The sequence below is a fragment of the Pezoporus wallicus genome, unplaced genomic scaffold (genome assembly GCF_028554395.1).
Source record: "Pezoporus wallicus isolate ANWC-B61680 ecotype Strahan unplaced genomic scaffold, APGP_CSIRO_Pwel_v1 contig_4322, whole genome shotgun sequence".
NCBI classification, from domain to species: domain Eukaryota; kingdom Metazoa; phylum Chordata; class Aves; order Psittaciformes; family Psittacidae; genus Pezoporus; species Pezoporus wallicus.
In genome coordinates this window covers 2442950-2464840 of record NW_026637224.1, presented here as the reverse complement: position 1 = coordinate 2464840, position 21891 = coordinate 2442950, and the positions used below count along the sequence as shown (strand labels likewise).

The 21891-nt window shown below is 35.2% G+C and overlaps 1 protein-coding gene across 1 annotated transcript in view; it reads right to left on the bottom strand.

The window, feature by feature from the left end:
- The window catches only part of ADGRV1 (adhesion G protein-coupled receptor V1), a 280088-nt gene that overhangs the window by 199053 nt on the left and 59144 nt on the right, over positions 1-21891 (bottom strand). Inside the window, exons 31-49 of the mRNA XM_057404316.1 lie at positions 21071-21315; positions 20690-20871; positions 19159-19970; positions 17820-18029; positions 14745-14875; positions 14372-14471; positions 13183-13362; positions 11921-12084; positions 11358-11451; positions 8742-8820; positions 7830-7968; positions 7023-7164; positions 6366-6628; positions 4608-4783; positions 3548-3672; positions 2080-2246; positions 1854-1997; positions 1211-1318; positions 474-726 (exon numbers count right to left, since the gene is read on the bottom strand). Of these exons, the coding sequence (XP_057260299.1) occupies positions 474-726; positions 1211-1318; positions 1854-1997; positions 2080-2246; positions 3548-3672; positions 4608-4783; positions 6366-6628; positions 7023-7164; positions 7830-7968; positions 8742-8820; positions 11358-11451; positions 11921-12084; positions 13183-13362; positions 14372-14471; positions 14745-14875; positions 17820-18029; positions 19159-19970; positions 20690-20871; positions 21071-21315 (3714 nt within the window). The remainder of the gene's footprint in view (positions 1-473; positions 727-1210; positions 1319-1853; positions 1998-2079; positions 2247-3547; positions 3673-4607; positions 4784-6365; positions 6629-7022; positions 7165-7829; positions 7969-8741; positions 8821-11357; positions 11452-11920; positions 12085-13182; positions 13363-14371; positions 14472-14744; positions 14876-17819; positions 18030-19158; positions 19971-20689; positions 20872-21070; positions 21316-21891) is intronic.

The window sequence follows — 21891 nt, the reverse complement described above, 5'->3', positions numbered from 1 at the left end:
CTTTTCTGCACACATTCACATATAAGATTATTAATATTGCCAGTAGACAGCAGCCAATTGCAAAGAAACTACAAAATAAACTTTTCAATAGGCATAGAGATGCACTTACAAAACAATGATTAAAATGCTATATCTATAATAAAAAACACATGTAGTTTGCTGACCAATGATTTTTGCATATCACAAAGCTCAGAAAAGCTTAGAAAGATTGCGATCAGCAGCTACATGAATAGTTATAAATGCCTATCGTTCTTGCAAAAATAATTCATCAGTTTCATAAGTATTTGAGAACAAACAATGCTTCTATTTTTGAGGGACAAACCAGAGATTACTTTGATAAAAGGCTTATCAGTGAGTTGTCACTTCCCTGTAATACTTTAATTCCTAGCTAAACTCCTTTACCCCAGATGCCTTTACTACCAAATAAGCCAGCATATACTTTGCAAACTCAGTGTTTGTCTTCTGCTAAATACCTTTTGCAGTAATTAAATAGATATCCGATCCAGAAATGAAGGTCTCCATATGTTTTATTACTTTTGCTGGTAATTGATGAAGATTCCTAAACTCATTATTCAACCACTGGTACAAGAGCAAGTTCTGGCTGGCATTAGACAAAGAAAGTAACAGGTACATAATGCCTCCTCTATCAAACAATGCTACGTTCAGAGCTCTGTAAAGTGGAAGTTGATGATGCAGCACAAATACATCATTATGCCACTGGAAAACCTGTGGAAAGATGAAACATTTATTTAATTATATATTCATAATTAGCACCTAGAGAAAAGAAATTAGGTGTCATGATGAAAAACTGGGAAGAGTTATAGTGAACTGAATTCCTCATTTCTAAGATGGACCTTAAGGCAGAAGAATGCTGGTAAGAATGACCCTACTGCAAGCAGCTGTGTCTGTTCTTCAGATTCAGAAGTTTAGGATCAGAAGCTATTTCTGTTCTTATAGGTGTTCAACATGCTAGATTTCAAAACAGAAAAAACACTAGCAGTAAAATCAAACCAAATATAAATTATGTGTTAATGCAGAAAGTATTGGTAGAACCCTATAATTTTCAGTCTCAGAAATCCATAATAGAAAAGTAAGCTTTTTTTCCCCAAAAATGTATATTTATAGGGTGTTTTTTTTATTATTACTTCATATTTTGAACTCAAAACAAACCAAACTACCCATATAAAAGGGAAGATAAATGTAGTCTAACCTGGATGGAACTGGAACTGGTTGTGTGACTCACAAAAATCAAATAGTTTTCTTCATCCACAGCAAAATGTTTCACTTGTGTAGTATTCAGAATAGAGAAAGTCTGTATCTGTGAGCAAAATACAACAAAAATGGTGTTTGGAAGTCTCTTCAACTGCCAAGTTTATACATATATACACATATTTTCCCTACCCATGGCAGGGGCTTAGAACTAGAAGATCTTAAAGTCCCTTCGAACACTAATAATTCTATGATTCTGTGACTTTTAAAAATTGTGAAATTACACATAAAACTATATATAAATACATTAAATTACATGTATGTAGTTTCACTTATCTCTCTATATATGTGGGATTAAAAATTTACATAATGTTACACATTTCTCAGAAAATGTTCTGTGACTTGATTGCTCCACAATTTCTTCCTCTCTTCCAGGTCATTTTCCCTACCCCCAAAATATAAATATAAAAACACTTTAGACAACCATTTATTAAAACTTACATCACTGAAATCATGCAGAGTGTTAGGAACACATACTAGCTGAGCACAGAGTGCTGTTTTCTTAAACACAGCTGGACCAGAGGGCCTCCCGAGGCCCTTTCCAACTCCATTATTTTATGTTTTTTCAAGTAAAACAGATTCACCTTCAACAGTCTGTGTCCCGGCATGAATGCATAAACACTGCTGTTGAAAGCTCCCTCACTGGCTCCTCCATGAGTAATCACAAGGTAGGGAGAGGCATGGATTTGGAAAGACAGACAGCTCTTAGGATCCCACATATTTAAATTCTGAGAGAGGAATAAAAAAGTAAAATTGAGAATTAAATTCTTTATTAAGTAGCATGCTTGGTGTCTGCTAGCAAACATTTACCTTGACAGGAACAAAAACTCCTTTCCACTGGTAAACAGTAGAAAACATAGCTGGAGGTGTACGCAGCAGAATACCATACAGGATTTGACCTGATGTAAAGAAACACCAACTAGATGCTGACTCTTCCACAAAACTTTGCAAGACAGACAGGACACTGATACTGCCCCCTGCAATACAGTAAAAGGAAATAGTGCTTATTCCTGAGGTCTTTTTCAATGCCAAAACCAGACCTAGTATCAGAAGTTTTGAAGTAGTCTCTACATAGTTGGTATATATAAATGTACCAGAAATGTAAATGTAACAGAAATGTTATAGTACAGAGGATCTCATGAGAGTTAAACGAGGTGTTCCTGCTCCGGCAGGGGGATTGGACTAGATGATCTTTCGAGGTCCCTTCCAATCTCTAGCATACTGTGATACTGTGATACTGTGATAAATGTATTCTTAATATATTACAATTACATATGGAGGATGCATAGCCAATTTGAGTAGGATTCCGTCTGGAATTCAGCTAGTAAGAAAATTAGCAAGGAGTGACAAAGAAACTACAAAGTGTATATGTTTGTCTTCTTTCCTCCTCTCATCACAACAATCAGTCATGGCACTAAGATTCTTAAACAGCCTAAGCTGTTTGACTGGCTTACAGAAAAAAGTACTGTGTTGTCAGAATTAAACTCCAAAAGCCAAACTCCCAATCCCACAGAGGTTAGATGAGCTGCTGAGCCAGACAGAGTATTCATCCATGTTCAAAACCAGGAATTTTCTTTTTTGCCTTGTTAGTTTCAGTCTGGATTAGTGAGCAGCCGTACATGTATCAGTACTGGAACAAAAAGGTTTAGCATGGAAATGGGTACAATTGGGCAGAGATGGTAGGATAGCTTCCAGTGACAAGTAGTGCTCCCGACACGGTAGCAAAACCAGTGCTGTTTAACAACTTTGTTGGCAACATGGACAATGGGAATGAGAACCCTCAGCAAGTTTTCTGATGACACTGAGCTGTGTGGTGTGGTTAACACACTGGAGGGAAGGAATGGGATCCAGATGGAACTGGACAGCCTGGAGAGATGGTACCATGTGAACCTTACACCTGGGTCATGGCAATCCCAAGCACAAACATAGGCTGGGGGAGACTGTGTGGAGGAGCCCTGAGGAGAAGGACTTCGGGGTGTTGGTTGACGAGAAGCTCCTCATGACCTGGCTTCAGTGTGTGCTTGAGCCCAGAACCCCCCCATGTACGAAAGTGAAACAGAAGTCTAGTGACATATAAGCAGGAAGGAGAGCAATACAGATTATTGAAATTCTGACACAAGTGGCTGATGACAAAGCCACTCTTAAGGAGCTAAACTCTTTTATCTCCTGATTAATCTCACCAAATACATGAATCTACATTCCAAAGTTACATCTCCTGTATTTCTTGATATAACTACTCTGACAAAAGCAGGGGAAATTCTCAATAAAGTGAACGTACCGATGCCAAATGCAGTATCCGACAGTGTCTCCCACTCAACACTCAGAGACACATTAAGCCCATTACTCCGTGAAACTTTCAAATAAACTGTAGTGTTGGCTTCTTCAACTATGAGGAAATTTGTCCTAAATGTGAGAATTGTGAAAAGAAAGAAAGAATATATTATCTTTATGGTAAAGGAATAAGATTCTTACAGTACAATTTCATTGCAGAATACGCAAAAGAAGTAAAATGAAAATACTAGTGATTAGTTTTGCTATCTGATGGACTGATCACTACATTAATTGAGGTTGTCCAATGTTTTCTCACCACAAGACCTTGGCAAAATCACAGGCAATTCAACAAAATCCTAAACCAGCCTGCCTGAAATTTAACACACCAAGTGTATGGTTTAAGCTGAATGATTTTTGCAAATGTCATTACATATGGTTCATTAACTTTTGAAAAACAGCCCTGAGAGACAGTGTATTTCACACAAACTTAAAAACAAAAATGAATTCTAAAATGCATGACTCCTTGGGTACTCATCTGAGGTTTGGAGCTTATAATATGGCTTACTATCAGTGGAATGTTTAGGGACGTATATGAAGTATAGGTTTATGAAAAAATACACTTGAAAATATGATAGAAAAGGTGTGATGCCATTTTTTCAGATTAAGGCTATGTCAGGTTTATGCAAAGTGCACCCTTTATACTGTGCTAGAATAATCCAAAGATAAAAAAAAAGCTTTATTTAAATATTACATTATTATTTAATTTAAATAATATATTTATTGCTATTTATATGTAATATTTTTATCTGTAATATAAATTATGATATTTAAATAATATAAAAAATATATTTCTAATGATGAAGAGTCCATTTGAAGTGGGTTTCTGTTCTTTTGCATAGCAGTAATAGTATTTGACAGACAGGATACTTTTTAAAATTAGAAATGTCTTACAATTGGATTGTTGAATTTCCTTAAAGAGATTCATCAAAAAGGAAGTTGTAGAGAGATACCATCTCTACAACATGAAACATGAAAAATCTCCTTTTAACTGTATCAGTTCTTAGTACCTATTTGTAACTGGATAGATGTTGAAAAGGCCCAGTGGAGCCTGGTTCTGTAATACTGTAATTATAGTTTGCACTCTTGTGCCCAGTCTGGCTCCTCCAGTTGGATTGAACAGGGTAACAACAAAGTGCTCATCCATTTCTGGTTCTTCATCCAGTATTGCGGAAATATGTAATGTCTGACAAGAAAACAAGCACAGAAAGGTGTTGAGAATTGACAGCTAATGATGACATAACCCTATCAGACCATGCTCCTGTTTCTGTTCTTTCAGTGTACGCCTTTGGTTAGCACAGCAGGAGAACAGCAGATCTTGAAACTGAAGAGGACAGATCTGAGGCAGGGATGGCTCAGGATGAGGTTCTAAAGTCATCTGTCTGGTGACCTCCATTGGTGCAACACCAGAACAAGCATAAATATCCACTTAGCTATTTTTTTTCTCATTTTTTCTCCTCTCATCCTAAGGCCCTTTGAAATGCAATAATTTTTGATCCTTTTCTCACACTTTGGTTCTCTACTTACTCCACACACTCCTTGGTCACACTCCCAGTCCCCATACAGCTACCTGATCCTTTAATGTAGCTCAGTGAAGTTGGTTTTAATTTTCTTTAGTTGGCAACTAAATTAGCTCCAGGGAAACAAGATAATTCCACTACTGGTGAGGGTAAGAAAGAAGGAAAAAAAGCAAATATAGAGGAATATGTGAGATACTCTCACTCTTCTTGATGCTTTTTTCCCTTTATTGCACTACTGTGGATGAGAATAGCATCCTCTCAAAGTGACCTGAAAGTAGCAGAGAATTATATAGAGTTACGTGTTTCCATTATCATCTGGGGCTCAGTGTCATCTCTCCCAGCACCCAAACAGCCAGAAGTTACACAGGTTCACAGCTTTGCTATAGAAAAAAAAGTTAGTAATTATGGATCTGGAACTAAACTGGAGCTTACAACCTTTCAGATCTCTATTTACTTCTGCAGTAAACCGTATTTTAGAGACCAATTTAAGAAGTCCTTGGCTTCCCACAGATCTACTACACTACTCAGCACTGTGGTTCCAAATGCATTTAAGGTTCACGAACTGAAAAGCGGTATTTGCAGAGAGTTTTGTTTCAGATTCTATCCAACTAGCCACTACTAACTAGCCCACTAACTTATTATTGACCCTCACCTCACTGACAAAAGAAAATAAAATCTAAAAAGCAAGCTGTCATTTAACTTCAGAGGGGTCAGGATTTAACAAACTTAAGCTGCTCGTTACCTAGCTGACATTCTTGCAGGCACAGTATAGTCAGTGAGTTTAATACTCCCAGAGAATAAGTAATATTTTATTCCTACGACTCTCAGAGGTGTTCACTTTTTGCATTTGCTGAAGTATACTCTGTTCAGTTCAGACCCTCTGAAGTACCATGTTAAAGAATGGGATTTTTACTTCAGCCTTAACTACCATGTGTGTACGTTATCACTTCATTTCAAAGTTTATGTTTCATCTACGTATTGAATACATACAACAAGATGTTCCTGTGCATACATAAACACTATATACCCATTATATTGTTTTCAATTTACCTCATCTACTACAGAGAAATACCTACAGAAGAGCACATTTAAATTTACCTAGTCCCACTCCCATGAGACAATTTACTCTGAGAATGAAGGAAAACAAGAAAAAAATAAACACATGAAAGAAACACACACATTTCTAAAATCTTCCCAACAATTTCACAAAAGCTTTCTTCACTTACTTAGTAATAACTATCATATTACCTTGAATCTGACTCCCTCTTCCAGCACAATATATCCTTGAGAAGGGGTCAAATCCACTGATGGCTTTGAAGAATTAATTTCACTTACAAGATATTGAACAGTCACAGTGCCAAATATTCCCTGAGGAGGTTCTCTAATAATGTTTAATACTGCAATACTTTCCATCAAATGGACAGCTGTTTGCTCTCTTAGGAAGAAGTGATCACTGTTATTGAATGACAAAATTCCATGGCCGTCATCATTGGCAAGTATAGTAATTGTGGCTTTTGAGAAAAAAACACAGTAAACATAGTAAAATATAATTGTACACATAGATAAATGAAATACATATGAAGACAAATCCATTCTTCCTTTAGTGCATACATAATGGTTTTATGTCCATGCTATTACTTGAAAAGAATATGTAAGTAAGAAATATTTCTGGACAGGAAGAATCTAGACTCTTTTATTAAAAAGCTCACTTTTGTACTTTTTGATTCCCCGTTTTACATATTATCTTGTTAATTGAATAGATTTCATAGGGGTGTTTAAGAACTTTCCAAAGGAGCATAACGATCCTAGCAGGGCAATGGTCTTCTCTGAAATACGATTAGTCAGAAGAATAAAATTGACAGCCATAAAATTCCAAAAAGTAAGAACATCAAAACTAAGTTTTACCTGTTGTGTTCTCTCCTAATTCCAGCCCCAGAGAGGGATTTGTTAAAATTAATTGGAATTTCTCATCACCTTCAGGAATATCATCATCAAAAATCATAACAACAACAGATTTATTCCTTTCTCCATCAGCAAAAAAAAGAGTCTAGCAATGAAACACGAAAGCATCAAATACTTAACAGACGTTAATATATACAGAATTTTTCAACTAAGGTAAACATAATTGTCTTCAATAGAAAGTAAGAGGAGGCAGGAAGAGCTATAATCTTTATTTCCCTTATAAATTGGTTGAAACAGAAGTAAAAAGTTCAACACATTGCAGAATGATAACAAGCAAGATTAATTTAATCTGGAAGTTCTGTTGTAAAAAAATATGACACCTTACATGAAATCTTACTTGCGGTTGTCTAAGCAGAACTGTATTTGAGATAAATGTTTGAAAGTTTATAGTGTGCCTTATATTTAAAAATACTTCAGTTTTTAAAAAGAAACAGTAAAATGACTAATTTTATCTCATTCATCAAATATGACACCTTACATGAAATCTTACTTGCGGTTGTCTAAGCAGAACTGTATTTGAGATAAATGTTTGAAAGTTTATAGTGTGCCTTATATTTAAAAATACTTCAGTTTTTAAAAAGAAACAGTAAAATGACTAATTTTATCTCATTCTCTTCAGATGACCAAAGCAGTTGAAACAAGTTGGAAAATTTAGCTGCATTACTGATCATTCTGCAGATTAAACAAAAAAATCTTATTCTGAGGAAGCTGAAGGAATGAAAAGTACTAGATTAAGAATTTCCTTCTTACCCTTGAGGTCATATTAAAATCCAAACCCAGCTGTGCCTCCAAATTTTGGGCATAAAGAAATACAGACACATTTCCATATGATCCCCTGTTCCGGTGTGCCATTATTGTTAGATTCCCGTGAGATTCATTAACTTCAAAGCTGAGACAAAAACAAGAAAAATTACCAGTGCTCACTAATCATGTTCTTTTGAATAAGATGGTAGACAGATGTTAAATTTTTGCATCAAATCACTCCCTCTCTGAAGTATGCTTTATAATGCTTTTCCTTGGCAGTGTTCAAGGCCAGGCTGGTCAGAGCCTTGGGCAACACGGTCTAGTGTGAGTCATCCCTGCCCATGGCAGGCCTAGTTGGAACTAGATGACCTTAAGGTCATTTCCAACCCTAACTATTCTATGATTCTATGAGAAAAAGGCATTATTACAGTATCACCATCACTACAATTGCATAATACAACCTTTTCTCCTTTGTTTCTTATCTAAACGGAATTATGTATAGGAGGTTGTGTTTTTTTCCTGCTTATTAGAGGCAGATTATGCCTGTCTGTGTTCGTGGATGCCTTCTAGAAATTAGTCAGAGAAGATCTGGGAGAAGCCAGTGTATATGCTTACATGGAAGCAGAGGCTGCAATGCTGGACGGAGGCTGGAGGAGTGACACATGTTCACTATATAAAAGGACAGCAGTGAAAGCATGTAGTAGCAAAATATTTCTGATTAAACGTACAGTAAATGCTGGGTTTCAGTGTGAAAATTATCTTACATTTTCTCGTTCTACCGAATTGAATGATGCTTTGCCATCTGAAAGATCTGGCCCTGGTTTTAACAGGACTTTTACTGTTGACTGAAAATGAAAATAATTGGGCAACCACAATCACTGACTGACACAGTGAGCTTTTCAAGGAGACAAGACTTACTTGGTACTTTCCCATTCAATTACTCCGTTTATTCCATCATTAGCATCAATAATAACTTGAGAAGCTAAACCTTCCACATCTAAAATGGAAAACAGAATTACAAAGACAAAAGAACAATAGATTCCATTTTCCTTATTTTCAAGATTAACAGAAGCATTTATAAATCTCTACTAATTTTGTAGAATACATAATTTTCTGTTTCCAAAATGTGGAAGAGAAAATGATAGTCAGCAAGATAACTGGAAAGGCTCAAAGAAAAAGAGCAAAACACAGCACAGAAAAATTAGAACACACCAAAAGCAAGATTTGGCATGGAATCTTGTCTTCATTGTGTGTGTTTATTATGAAGACAATCAACATTTTGCAGATTGTGCCATTCTGAATATGGAGTGAAAATGAGAAGGAAGAATAAAAAACAATCCAGTATTTCATCTCCTGTCATTTTTCAATGCCTGATCATAAACTTTACTGGCATACAGCTCAGATTCTGCTACAAATACAGAATTACCTATTTTCTTTTGTTAGCTGTTTATGTACTGTAACATTCTATTCAAAAAGCCTATTGCTCCATAAATACAGATGTAACTCTGAAATATTACTGTATGTATTGCACTGTGAAAATACTGAATAATTAACTAATGCCAGAAATGACCACTGATTTCAGGAACCAGAACTTGGTAGTCAGAACTTTATTCTTATGAGAAAATAATGTTTTAGCTGTCCAGACAATCTTAAAATATGACTACCTTAATTTACTTCAAATTACTTTTAATAAGACTTTAAAAGAAAGAAAGGATGACAATTTTTACAACCAAACTACCCCACTTAATCCATAGTAAATATAACATATTTAGATTCATACGAAAAATTTCTATCAATTCAGATAAAAATTAATAAAAGGTCTTTGCCATGAATCCAAACCTGTCACTATGAGGTAGTGATGAAAATCAGCAAAACATCTACACAAACAGTAGAAATGTTACCATGGTTTAGAAATCCAGACAGAGTGCTAGTGATTACAGACTTCTCAGCTTCCCTCTAACCCACATTTTCCCTTGCATCATAATCAGACCAGTTCACCCAAAGTCTGTTATACTTTGCCTTCAGCATGAGATTTCTTATTTCATGTCTGGCATTCCTCCCCTTCCCTGATGCACCCCTGCCCACCACCCCAGCTTAGTTCATTCTTGTATCCATTAAGTTTATTCCTTTTTCTTTCATCATTCCTAGCTGTTTATCATTTTCTCTTTCAATTCCTTGCACTTCTGTATTAGATTTCGGTACTTTCTTCTACCTGTTCTAGAAGATGGAAGCAAGAAGACGCATGGAGAAAACAACAGAACTGTCTTTATGCTTGTTGTTTCTGATCCTTGTCAATGGAGCCTCAGATCAGAAATCAAGGCCACTTCAACTCTACATCATGGACATATGAGACTTAATCCACACATTGCACACACATAGCTATGACAGGAACAGCACATGAAATATATTCCAGATGTGTAGGACTGACTGAACATGCCTGCTTCATGTGCAAAACACCCATCTCTGTTGATACGAGACACTTCCTAATAGTACATCAAATACCTCGTATAGAGTATGGGATAGCTACAAATGCTAAAACAAACACTGCACCAATAAGGAGATAAATCATCAATCATAACAAATTAAAATATACCAATATGGAAAACAAGATTAGAACAGAATTTACAGTGACATTTTATAATGAGGACAAGTTTTTGCCTCATGGGTTTAAACAAGTATCTGTTCATCCTAAGTACATTTAACCCAATGCAGATGTCACAGCAGGGTTGAATATCATGATTCAAAGAGACTGCCAACCCCTTACAATAGAAGGTGAGACTATACAACACTCAGCACTAGTTCAGAAAAATCCTCTGTACATATGTTACTCTTTTCATGGTTTAGATTTTAGACTCAACTAATCCCAGCTCAATTTACAAATCAGCATGTTATGAGTCTTGCAAGTTACCTTTCAGTCTGTAATGAATTAACTCTGTCACTTCTATAGGCATGCAAAGAAAAGGAAAAAGAGTCAAGGAAGACGTTAGAAATAATCAGTACGGGTGGTCTAGTATCACAGGATAATCGAATTGCCCTTAAATCTAATGGCAGCAACGCTACTGAATTCAGAAGCAGAATGAGGACCTAACTAAGCAAATGATAAACAAAGTCTACCAGAAGAGTAGGAAAACCACAGGATAGAACTCCTAAAAGTAAATTTGATAAAGAGTAATAAAAAGAGACTCTAAAAAGAGTGAACAAAGTAATCACAAAGAGTAATTTTTTTGAAACGTTTGTTTCCACTATATACTTAGCAATGCTTATAAAACTTTGAAGATAATTGTGCTCTCCAGCTGTTAATTACTAACTCCTCTAAGAAAATTGACTTATAATTTTTAGAGGGCTTAAAAAAGCAAGAAGCAAGTGTAATAATGAGTATGTTTGCTGTTCTACAATGTTTCTTCCAGAATATTCTATCTCATATTGGCATAGTTGGCAAGTAAGTGTAATACTGATAATATGCCAGTGTAGTATGTTCTGCATGCAATTCACATAAGAGGAAAGCCAAAGATAATTCTGTACAAGTTTTTTTACCCAGCCTAGGTGGGGATAAAGTTGAATGGTTCATGATGAGTTCCACTGAAGTTAAATTAACCAAGAAGAATTCTTGCACCTCTGGTACATCATCCTGCAGAACACAAGTTCAGTACAACATTTTTTCATTTTCCTTTAAGAAACTGTCATAGAAGTCACCAAAAAGCAACACAGTCTCTAAGGTTATAGCAACACTAGAATTATGAAGCAAGACATCATATTTCATGAAAATGACTCTCTGGTGACACTAAACTATGCTTGTGAATAATTTTTCCCAAATTTTAAAGGCATAAACACCAATCACGAGAAAGTGTGTTGCAAGCAATGACTTGCACTGTTCTGTATACCAGACAGTAAATTTTTAATGAAACAGCTAAATTTAATTTATGCATAGGTAGAGCTGCTTTCTGTAATCATTTACCCTTCTATGACTTCAACATTAAGATAAAAAACATCTAAGTGACAATGAAATCTTCATGACATATACAGGTTGCATGCTTTAGGTTCCAAATTATTATTCTTCTGATACAGATCAGCACAGAATGAAAGGGTTTAGACTTTACCTCTAGAATAGTAACATTTATGGCAGCTGAAGTTTCTCCTTCTTCCAGAATCAGTGAGCCAGAAACAGCTATATAATCACTTCCTGGTTCAGCCAAGGTCCCTTCTGTCTGATTACTTGAGGTGAGTACTCCTGGAACTGTGGCATATGTAACATTGATATCACCTGTTTAATTTGTGACAAAAAGATTTTTTTTTAATTCTTAGGTATTTTTTTTTTTTTACATAATGCTTACTGGAATAGACAAGAGAGATCACATGCCCATCCAGAAAATGAAAAGCCTAACTGCAAAGTAGAGGGATTAAAAGAGTAATCTGAAGCCAATGGAACTTTGTTACACTTTTTAAAGTGCTTTCAGTCCAGCCTTTGGTGATTTCTCCAACACCACAGGTCTCAAAATGCATTACAACTAAACATATTCAGATAGTTTAAGGTTCTGTGGAATCCAGATATTACACTGCTGTACTACTGGGTCATATATTATTAATACCAGGTTTAGTGCCAAGGGAAGTAGAATGTTTCAGGAATGACTGACATCTAAGAAGGGCTCTAAGAAAATGCTGGAAAAAAAACAGCTTAATAAGTAAAAGTTCCTCCCCAGGCAGATTGACAAACACTTCAATAAGAAATAATAACTGGGCACACACTGATAAATGTTACCGAGCAAAAAATGTAGACATTACTTTTTTATAACAAAGCCATGCCTTGCTGATCTGCCAGGACAGCCAAGCTGAAAATTTATGAAGTGTTTCTGGAGATAAAATAACAGATGGAATTCAAAGCTAGGCTGTATGAAATGAAATGTTATCTCACAATAGAGTTTGAAATTCTCAGGCAACAAACATAAGAAAATATTTTTGCACACAACACATTATTCAATTCTGGAATTATGTACTCTTAATTAAATACCTTGACAGGTTCTGGAATTTAAGAGGGGAATCATACCATACAATCTCCTTTCCTCATATGTTTTTTATTTCTTTTGGAAAGACTAACACTTTGAGACATTAGATATAAAGGTACCAATCCTAACAGCCAACTAGTTAAGTCACAGCTCCAAGATTCCTTGCTGTGGAAATGAGGGCTATGGCTCCAGTTTTATCCAAAACTTAGTTTCCAAACCTGCAGTCAGAAATCTACAATTTCTGAAAACATCACCTGTACCCAAGATTTTTCAAAATTTCCACCCTCCATGTCATGGTTTTTATTTGCCTAATGATTACAAAAACAGGACTTCCCTTCTCCTGGAGTTACTATACAAACCTAGAGATCCAAATTCTCTGTTAATAAAAAGCTGAATTGTTTTGTTTTCCTCTGGCATTAAAACAACCCTGGATGGGGAAGCAAAATTCAGGATTCCATGTGGTTCATCACTAGCTTCAACTGTCAGAACAGCTTCATATCCTTGACTATCCAGAACAGCAGCACCTGAAGAAGACACCCCTGCAAAAGAATCAACGGACTACAGTGAATAAAGTGTTACGCAACTAATTTTTTTGTCTTATATTACTGCTATTATAACATCCAAGTGACAGCCAGTGACAGTACAAATGAAATCAAATTAATGAAATTAAACCAAACACATGATATGCTCACTGAATTTTATGGATGGCGTGGAATATATATATATTTACATTCTGTATCAAACACAGGAACATGCAATCGCAACAGAAATTGTATGCATACTACGTATAGAGTCAGAAAAATCTATTAAGAAATGAGAAAACTTAATGGGCTTGTGCCAAGTATCAACTTTCCTGAATTTCCTCTATTGTAAAAAGAAAGTTTTCCCGGGAATTAACTTCTAAAATTAAAATTATATTAAATTTCTCAGTCATTCCATTAAGAAATTACTTCCTTTTCCCAGTGTTGCTTTGATGAATAATCACTGGTGTATTAATTTATGGTTATCCTGATGGATTACAAGAGTCAACAAATGATTCTGGCAAGTTGGCAAGGCACCTAGCAGCAACACGATCCATGTCAAGTTAGTTTGGTGTTTAGTCATTAATTTCAGTTTAACAAACGATATTAGAGAAGGGATGCAGTCTGTGCTTTTCTTATTCTAATTTGAATGGCAGAACACTGATTTGAATTCAAGAACACTTGAATTTAGAGACAGATCAGAAAGTCAGCTTGCAGCATTACAAGATTGCTTTAAAAAATACCTGTTTATTTTGTGGCAACTGTATCCAGAACACATTAGCTCAGGTTTGTATTCAGTTAAAAAGAAGGAAATAAAATGCATACATGTATGTTCATGTGTATACGTATCTATATACACACGTGTAAGGATTCAAGCCTGTTACAATAAAATACAAATGAACTTTGCATAGTTTACATCAGCTGCAATATGTTTAACCCTACACTTCCAAAATAGATTAATACATATGAAAATATTACGCTATTAAATGGTAGTTTTAAGACATAGCAGGCTACAGCTTCACATTACCTTCTGTTTTGATATTGTATAGGATTATCTGGTATTCTTCTTTTTCTTCAGGAATATGGTCATCCAGCAAGTGAACATACAATGTTGTATTCAATGTCCCCTATTTATTTTATTGATAAATAAATGAGTCATTATTGCACAAAATGCAAGTGATACTAATCTATCATATATATTTTGAACAACACCTTTAAGAAATGTAAAGTTGAAGAATCAACAACTACAAACTCCCCCCAGTTTATAACTCCAAGAGTAAAGGAGAGAATAAACAATTACATCAAGAAACAAAGACTGCTATAAAAACACTTTTATTTTTCTCAGGTCAGTTTTAATTACAGTATTTTCCTGTAGCCATTAGCTTTGCTTATGGACTTACCTCAGGAAAAAAGAGTATTCCAGAAGAGTTTTCAAAATTTTGTTTGACATTATGCCCAACTATCTTCCATTCAACAGTAACATTTCCCAATCCTGGGGCAGTTCTTACAACATGGAATCGCAGTTTTTCTCCTAGGAACAAAGGATAAGATGCAGTATTTTGGGCTTTCATCTACTACATATCAAGTATAAAAATCAGAAGGCAAAAACATCCATCACAGTTGAAATAGTTATCCTGAAAACCATTAATGTTTTCAATAATGAACTTCACAGTAGTTATAGAACATATTTGAGTTTTGTATAAAATACAAAATCCCCAAACCTAAACTCTTTCTTCCTGAGCTTTTCTGGGTTTAGTTCAACTTTGGGAAGAAGTATCAAATATGAGGGAAGCTGACACAGATAAATAACTTAGGAAGTAAGTTACTCATATGCATTAAAACATGCACAAATAAAAGAACAATACTGTCTGTAAACAACACAAAAGAGTAAAATCTGGGAATAATTCCATGTTCTGATTTTTATTACGTACGTGCTTAAAAGCAACCCTATTGAGAGAAACTGAGAAATGTCTATGATAGTGAAAGAGAAGATGTGGTGTTAATGTGGCTTCTTACTCAGTGTCATAAAGAACTGAGCAGCCCAGCTAGTCTCCCTGATTATGTACTTTAAATAGCATGTTCTTTTTTTGGTAATAAATAATTAGAGATGCATATATATTGACTACCAATGAGATGAACAACTAATTGCAAGAGACCTTAATATAACTAATTAAAATATAAAATTGTGAAGACATAACACAAGAATTGTATACACCCATTTTCAAATAAATAAACTACTGTTATTTTAGCCTCAACATTTCAAATTTCAGTTAAGCCATGGAAATACACCGATGTTCATATCTTTGTCTTAAGTTGCTTTACGTTGCTTCTAAGAGAATAAAAGAATCTAAAATTTATTGAAAACACAAGGATTCTGCTTCTACAGTCAGACATCTGAGGGTAGATTGCAGTTTACAGGTTTCCCTGAGGCTAACTTAGCATATCATTTAACACTGCACTGAAACTGATTCTATCTTATTCAATAATTTTGCACATCCATTGCAAACAAATAAATATTTGACAGAAAAAAGGTTACTCTGGTAACATTTCAAAATGCACAGTCTAGACAAAGCTTATTTCAATACAACATGATGTAATATAATGAATTTTCACTGAAGACTGGTACGAAATACTTTATGATGCAGAAGCCTGCACTGAGAAGAAACCTGAAGTATAATTCATCATAATTACAGACATCAGGTAGTTCATTACTGACTCAGAAAGAAATACTAATACAAGCACTAATTGATTTCTGAAGCTTTAAGGTGTTATGAGGCTAATTTCACCATTTTGGTTTAAGTTTTTTTTTTTAAATTTAACTATGTTTTATCCATACCTTTAGATCTCTGCATTTACCAGAGAAGAAGGGGGGCTCAGCCATCCCCCTCTTCTTCCTTATTTCAAACTACTGCAATGTATTTTCCTTTAATACAGTCATAGCCACACAACTGTTGCGTGCCTCTGCAGGCACTATAATGCTACCCTTGTCCCAGTAAGGTGTTAAACAATATGCACAGCTTGAAAACAATATAGATTTGCTAGACAGAAATTGTTCAGTAATACAATTAATATAATCACATTTGGATTTATGTCTGATAAATTTTATTTTCAGAACAAAAAAAGGTATTACTAAAAATGAAGTATAAATACTGAAATATTCTAAAGGCCTTAGCTTATTCTTTCCTTTTTTTATCAAAAGGAATTAGTTTCCTTGGGTTTTCTTGCTGTCATGTATTGTAAAACAATGCACTGCTCTTCACAAGCTAGAGGAATTAGGATCAAGTAATTTATAAACTATAGCAGAGTGTTTCAGCTCCCAATAGGCAACATTTGTTAGCATGCTATGATAATATTTAACCAGTGGAAAGTATTCAGGGTCACTGCAACCTCTGGGAATGAGACGGTTTGTCTTGTGATCATTAACAGTTCTTCTTAGCCTGCCAGATTGCAGCTGGCTTGGCAGAGGGATATGGGCTATTAATGTGGAGGAATAAAGGACAAAAACTGGGCACACATTAGAGCAGAATTAACAAAAACCATATCTAGATAAAAACCCAAAAGGTTATGATGCCCTTTCATTTATAGAAAAAAAAACAACCAACCAACCAACCAACCAGAAGGCATTTGGTTAAAAAAAGACTTCTTTGAACAGAAAATGCATTTCTGAAAGCAAATTTCTGTTTTGTTAACTTTTCCTACCCATCAGTTTATATGTCAGAGAAAAATCATACTGCAATATATTTTGATTCCAGCAAAGGCTGCCAAAAGCAATCACCATTAGTACTGTCATTATCCTACGCACAAATGTATCAAACCTTAGATTGAACACACAACATTCTCTTTTAAAGCACTAGTAGACACCTTTGGGGCTATCAAATTATTACTGTTCTTTCTCAAAGGTCATGACTGAGTAATGACAGCAAGATTCCTACATTCCTAAACTAGCTATCACAAGAAATCATAAACAGAAAATTTTAAAACAGCCAGTTACTGAGTCAGGGAGAGGGAAGATGAGATCCTAATCTTCTTATGGGAATATTTCCTAGTAGATTTAGAGTGAATTTTAAGTCACTGATAGATGAGATTTGCTTATGACTAGTACTAATACGTGTGTATGATGGGAGTTGTATACAGTTCAGGAATACAGTATAAATGAATACAACAAGAAATGCTAAAAGGAGCTTTGAAATACCAATAGAAGCAAGGCATGCTCTTCAGAAGAAAGGAAAGCACAGATGATGATATATAAAATGGTTTTAGAAATGGTACACTTATCTTTCCCATTGATTTAATCTAAGTGCTAAGCTTGTAAGAGTTAAAAATTCAAGGAAATAGATGCCAAGTATGTGGTTATTCTCTGCTTGCTGGCATTCTCTGAACAGTGATAAAAACAGTCACTGTGGGTCACGATCAATAGAAAGCACTGACACAGAAACTAATGTTAAACAGACTGTGATCAATATGAAGAATCCCACCTTCATGACCAATAACAGATCTGGAGGCTGTATGAAAGCTAATAATTCCTGCCACATTGTCACTTGCCAGAATAATCACTGTGACAGTGTCAAAACTGGGCAGAATCCGACTCCCTCCTTCAGTGTTGACCAGGCTGATTATGATACTTTCACTATCCTCTGGCTCCGCATCATCTAAAATGGTCAGTGTGACAATGCTTTTTGTTTCCCCTACAAGAAGAAGAACAGACAGATGATACTTATGTGTGCACATGGAAATCACCTTTTAAAAAGACTTAACAATCTCTTGGAAATACTTTAAAAAATATTAAAAAGAGCATGATGTATATTTATTTGTTCAATTGATTAGAAGTTACTTGTCATTATGAATTGTCATTATGAATTTTTATTCACTTACTACTGAAAAGTTACATTAGGGCAATGTAAATATAAAATTATTAAGTATACTGTGTAGAAATTACCAATGTATGCATGATTAGTGAATGTCTAGAACTCTTCATTTGCATTATAAGTTCTCTGACTTCAAAATTAACTTAGGGGAATATTATTCTTGTAAAAAACTTACCAACTGCATGATAACTTCTGATTAACCATATACACAAGTATGTACACAGTTTACAAAATACATCTATTTTCTTGCTATTGTCTTTCAAAATACTTTGAAAACTTTTTTTTACTGAACTTATAGCCACTAATGTTATTACACATCAGCCTCAGAATCACTGCTGGGAACCCTTCTTTTGTTTTCAGATAGTTCTATTTAGGAAACTAGATAACACACTAGAATTTTTACTACAGTACCATAAATTGCTTTCAGAAGAACTGTTCAATCAACTCAGACTTTGAAAACATAAAATATAAAATATATCTGTCAGTTTCAATGGCATTTAAGTAATATCTCCCATTGACTTGTTCGTCCTGTTTGCAATTTTTTTTTTTAATGTGTCATGTCATGTTCAGAAATTAATACAATCTCAATCTAAAAAAAGACCTCAGGAAAAATTAGTGCTGTACTCACTGAAGATTAACAGAAGACCAGTTAGGCCTGATTCTCATTTTCATTATGCTTAACAAATGCCTTCAGCATTATCATTCCTTATTTATTTGGTAAAAAGGTAATCTTTATAATGCACTCCACACTACCAGTGTATGTTCTGCAACATAATGATATAAGCTAATGAACTAGGTTCTTTTGAAAATGTATTATGAGCATTTAGGGAGGTTTAGCCTAAGAATAAGTCATCACTTATCAAACTACCCATAGGACTGACTGCCTATCAATTCATTTTGCTTTTCTTTAGTTTTATCAAACAGAAGCTAGTGCAAAACCTTGCCTCACCTTCAGCGAATGCGAGAATCTCACCAACACCTACAAAATCCAAGTCCGGGGTAGCAGTTCCACCAACCACACGCCATTCCACTGTCACCTGTCCCAGGCTGCCTTCTGTCCTATGTATCATTAGCTGCACATTGGCCTGAGGGCGTTCTTCTACTTCAATATACAGACCTTTCTCTGTTGCATTGGGACTTACGCTGTAGATCTTAAATACTCCAAACGCATCTCCATTCATCATTATGACAACTGTGGAAGTATTTGGCTGTCCTATAGTTGGTTGATTTTTTAAGCTGGCTGAGATGTTCATTAGCTCAACTTTCAATAGGGATATAGTGAATTGCTCATCCAACTCTGGCAGATTGTCAGGTAGTATGGTAACTGTGAGATTTGCAAACTCTTCCCCTTCCTCCATTATGGCCCACTGTCTTGTAATGGATTCATAATCACTACCAGCAATGGCTTGTGTGCTAAAGAGAGCAGATGCACTGGTTATGTTTTTCCTGTAGGTCCAGAATCCTGAAGTGTTAGTTAATGGGCTGATCTCTGATGTCAGCCAAAGGCAGAGAGGCATCTCAGAGACACTGGAAAATGTAAAGGCTGAACAAGCTTGTTCTTTTAGGCACTGAGTTGCACAGGCATATAGTGGGTCGCTTGCTCCTGACACACTCACTCTGGTCTTGGATGGTTGGTCAGGAATTCCTTGTACTGGAGAATCATAACAGGCCAGGATATCCTGACCTTGCTCAATGGCAAGAGCTATGACGTCAGTCTCAGAAGTGCTGTAAAGTATCTGCAGCTGACCAAACCTGCCCCCACTAGAAGACATTAAAATAAGAAAATAATGTTAGTTGATGAACTATGTCTAATATTCTGTTTCTGGGTTAAGAATAAAAATGAACAAAATTGACAGGCCCTTTCTGAATTGCTGAAAAGTTCCAAATAGCTAATTAAAATGGATTGCCTTGGTAGGAAATTTTTCTGGCTAGCAAGTTTGATTATTTTTAGCTTGGGTAGCAACCTGTTGAAAATGACTGTTTGCAAACCTGTGTTTCTAGGAATTAACTTAGTCTTAGGCCTGGCTAGGAAGGAAAATCCTGTGCTACCCAACTTTGTCATCTTTCCTCCTAGGTACCCTCAGGATATAGTATCACATGCATAAAACCTGTTTTCCTTTTCTTATTCCTTTTCATCCCACAAGCCATTTTGTCCTCCAGTTAAAATCAATGGACCAGGCTGTTGTGCAGCTTTAAATTATTTGATGATTGAATAGGCAAAATGAAACTTCAAATACACTGTGTACATTATGTTTACAGTGCACATTACAATGTATATTACATTTGAGTACTTTATGTACATTTCTAATAAGCTGACATCTAGCTCTAAAACCATGTACATGAAATAAAAATATGTTGAGCTGGCAGATCAAGAAATTGATACAAATACTTATACAAGACAAGCATGACATTTGAAATTATAGCCAAGACAAAGAAAAGGAAAAAATAATAGATATAAACAAATCAAACATCATACAAACCTTCGCCTGACTGTTATATTTGCAAGCATTTTTCTTTCTAGTGGCTCCTGAATTCGATATAAGGATTGATGAAAGAAAACTGTGCCATAAGGATTATCATTGGCAGGTATTACAATATTTGCCACGCCATCTAACCCAATAGCACCACCATTGGAAGCCTGAGTTAATTCTACATGGACAATCTCAAAAAGAAAAAAAAAAGAAAAAGAAATAATGCAGCTAAATGGTTTTTGGTATTTCTAACAATAATCACAAGCAAAGTAATACCTGAACTTCTTGCACCTTCCTGCTAGAGCATTCCTTGCTTTTGTTTGCACACATCTCTGTAACAAGTTAAAACTCTAATACTATTCAAGAAAGATGATAAACTGCTTTACTTACTTCTTCTATTTCTGGAATATCATCAGCCAGGATTTCCAGCAGCAACATGTGAATGGCTTCCCCAGGGGCAAAAGTAATATTACCCAAGGCGACCTGTAAGTCATCGTCAGCAGGATGTCCATTAATGGTAGCAACCCACTGAACTGTAACGTTACCCAGTGTCCCAGCATTGCGGATTATTGGCAGATTTATGGTTACTGATCCAAATTCAGGCTCCTCCACAGTGAATTTAGTCATCTGAAATACTGTAGTACAACACAGAGAGATATATTTACTTTCACTGTTAATGAAATACAACAGCTCCTGAAGTACAGTTTTATTTCACTTGGTTGCATTTACTTGCACAGATAAATCACTTTTAGTCAGGTTTAAACTTAAAAGCAAACTTTCAGTATCAATATTTTCACCTACAGAGGAAATTAGCATGAAAATTAAGACCTCATCCAAGAAGTTTATTCCAGCACACTCTTCTTTGAGGCTAACCATGAGTATGTCTCCAAGCTCTTGGAAGACAATTTCAAAATTATTCTTTAGCAGCTGTCATGCCACTTTCTGAAGAAATAAGTCAACATGTTCCATCTAAAATTCTTTTAAGTAGAAGTCTTCCTTGCATTAAACTTTCAGTTGTTACAAATAAGTTAATTTATTGTCCATCTGGAATTATTTAATTTTGACATTTTTTCTTTCCTCTATCATTTTCTACTGACAAAATGCAACAAGAGGAACTATGTAGGGTACCGAAGGAATAAAAGGGTAAACCAGAGGAAATACACAGAAAAAAAACCCCAAAGAATAAACAAAAATTATAAATTTCTAATATA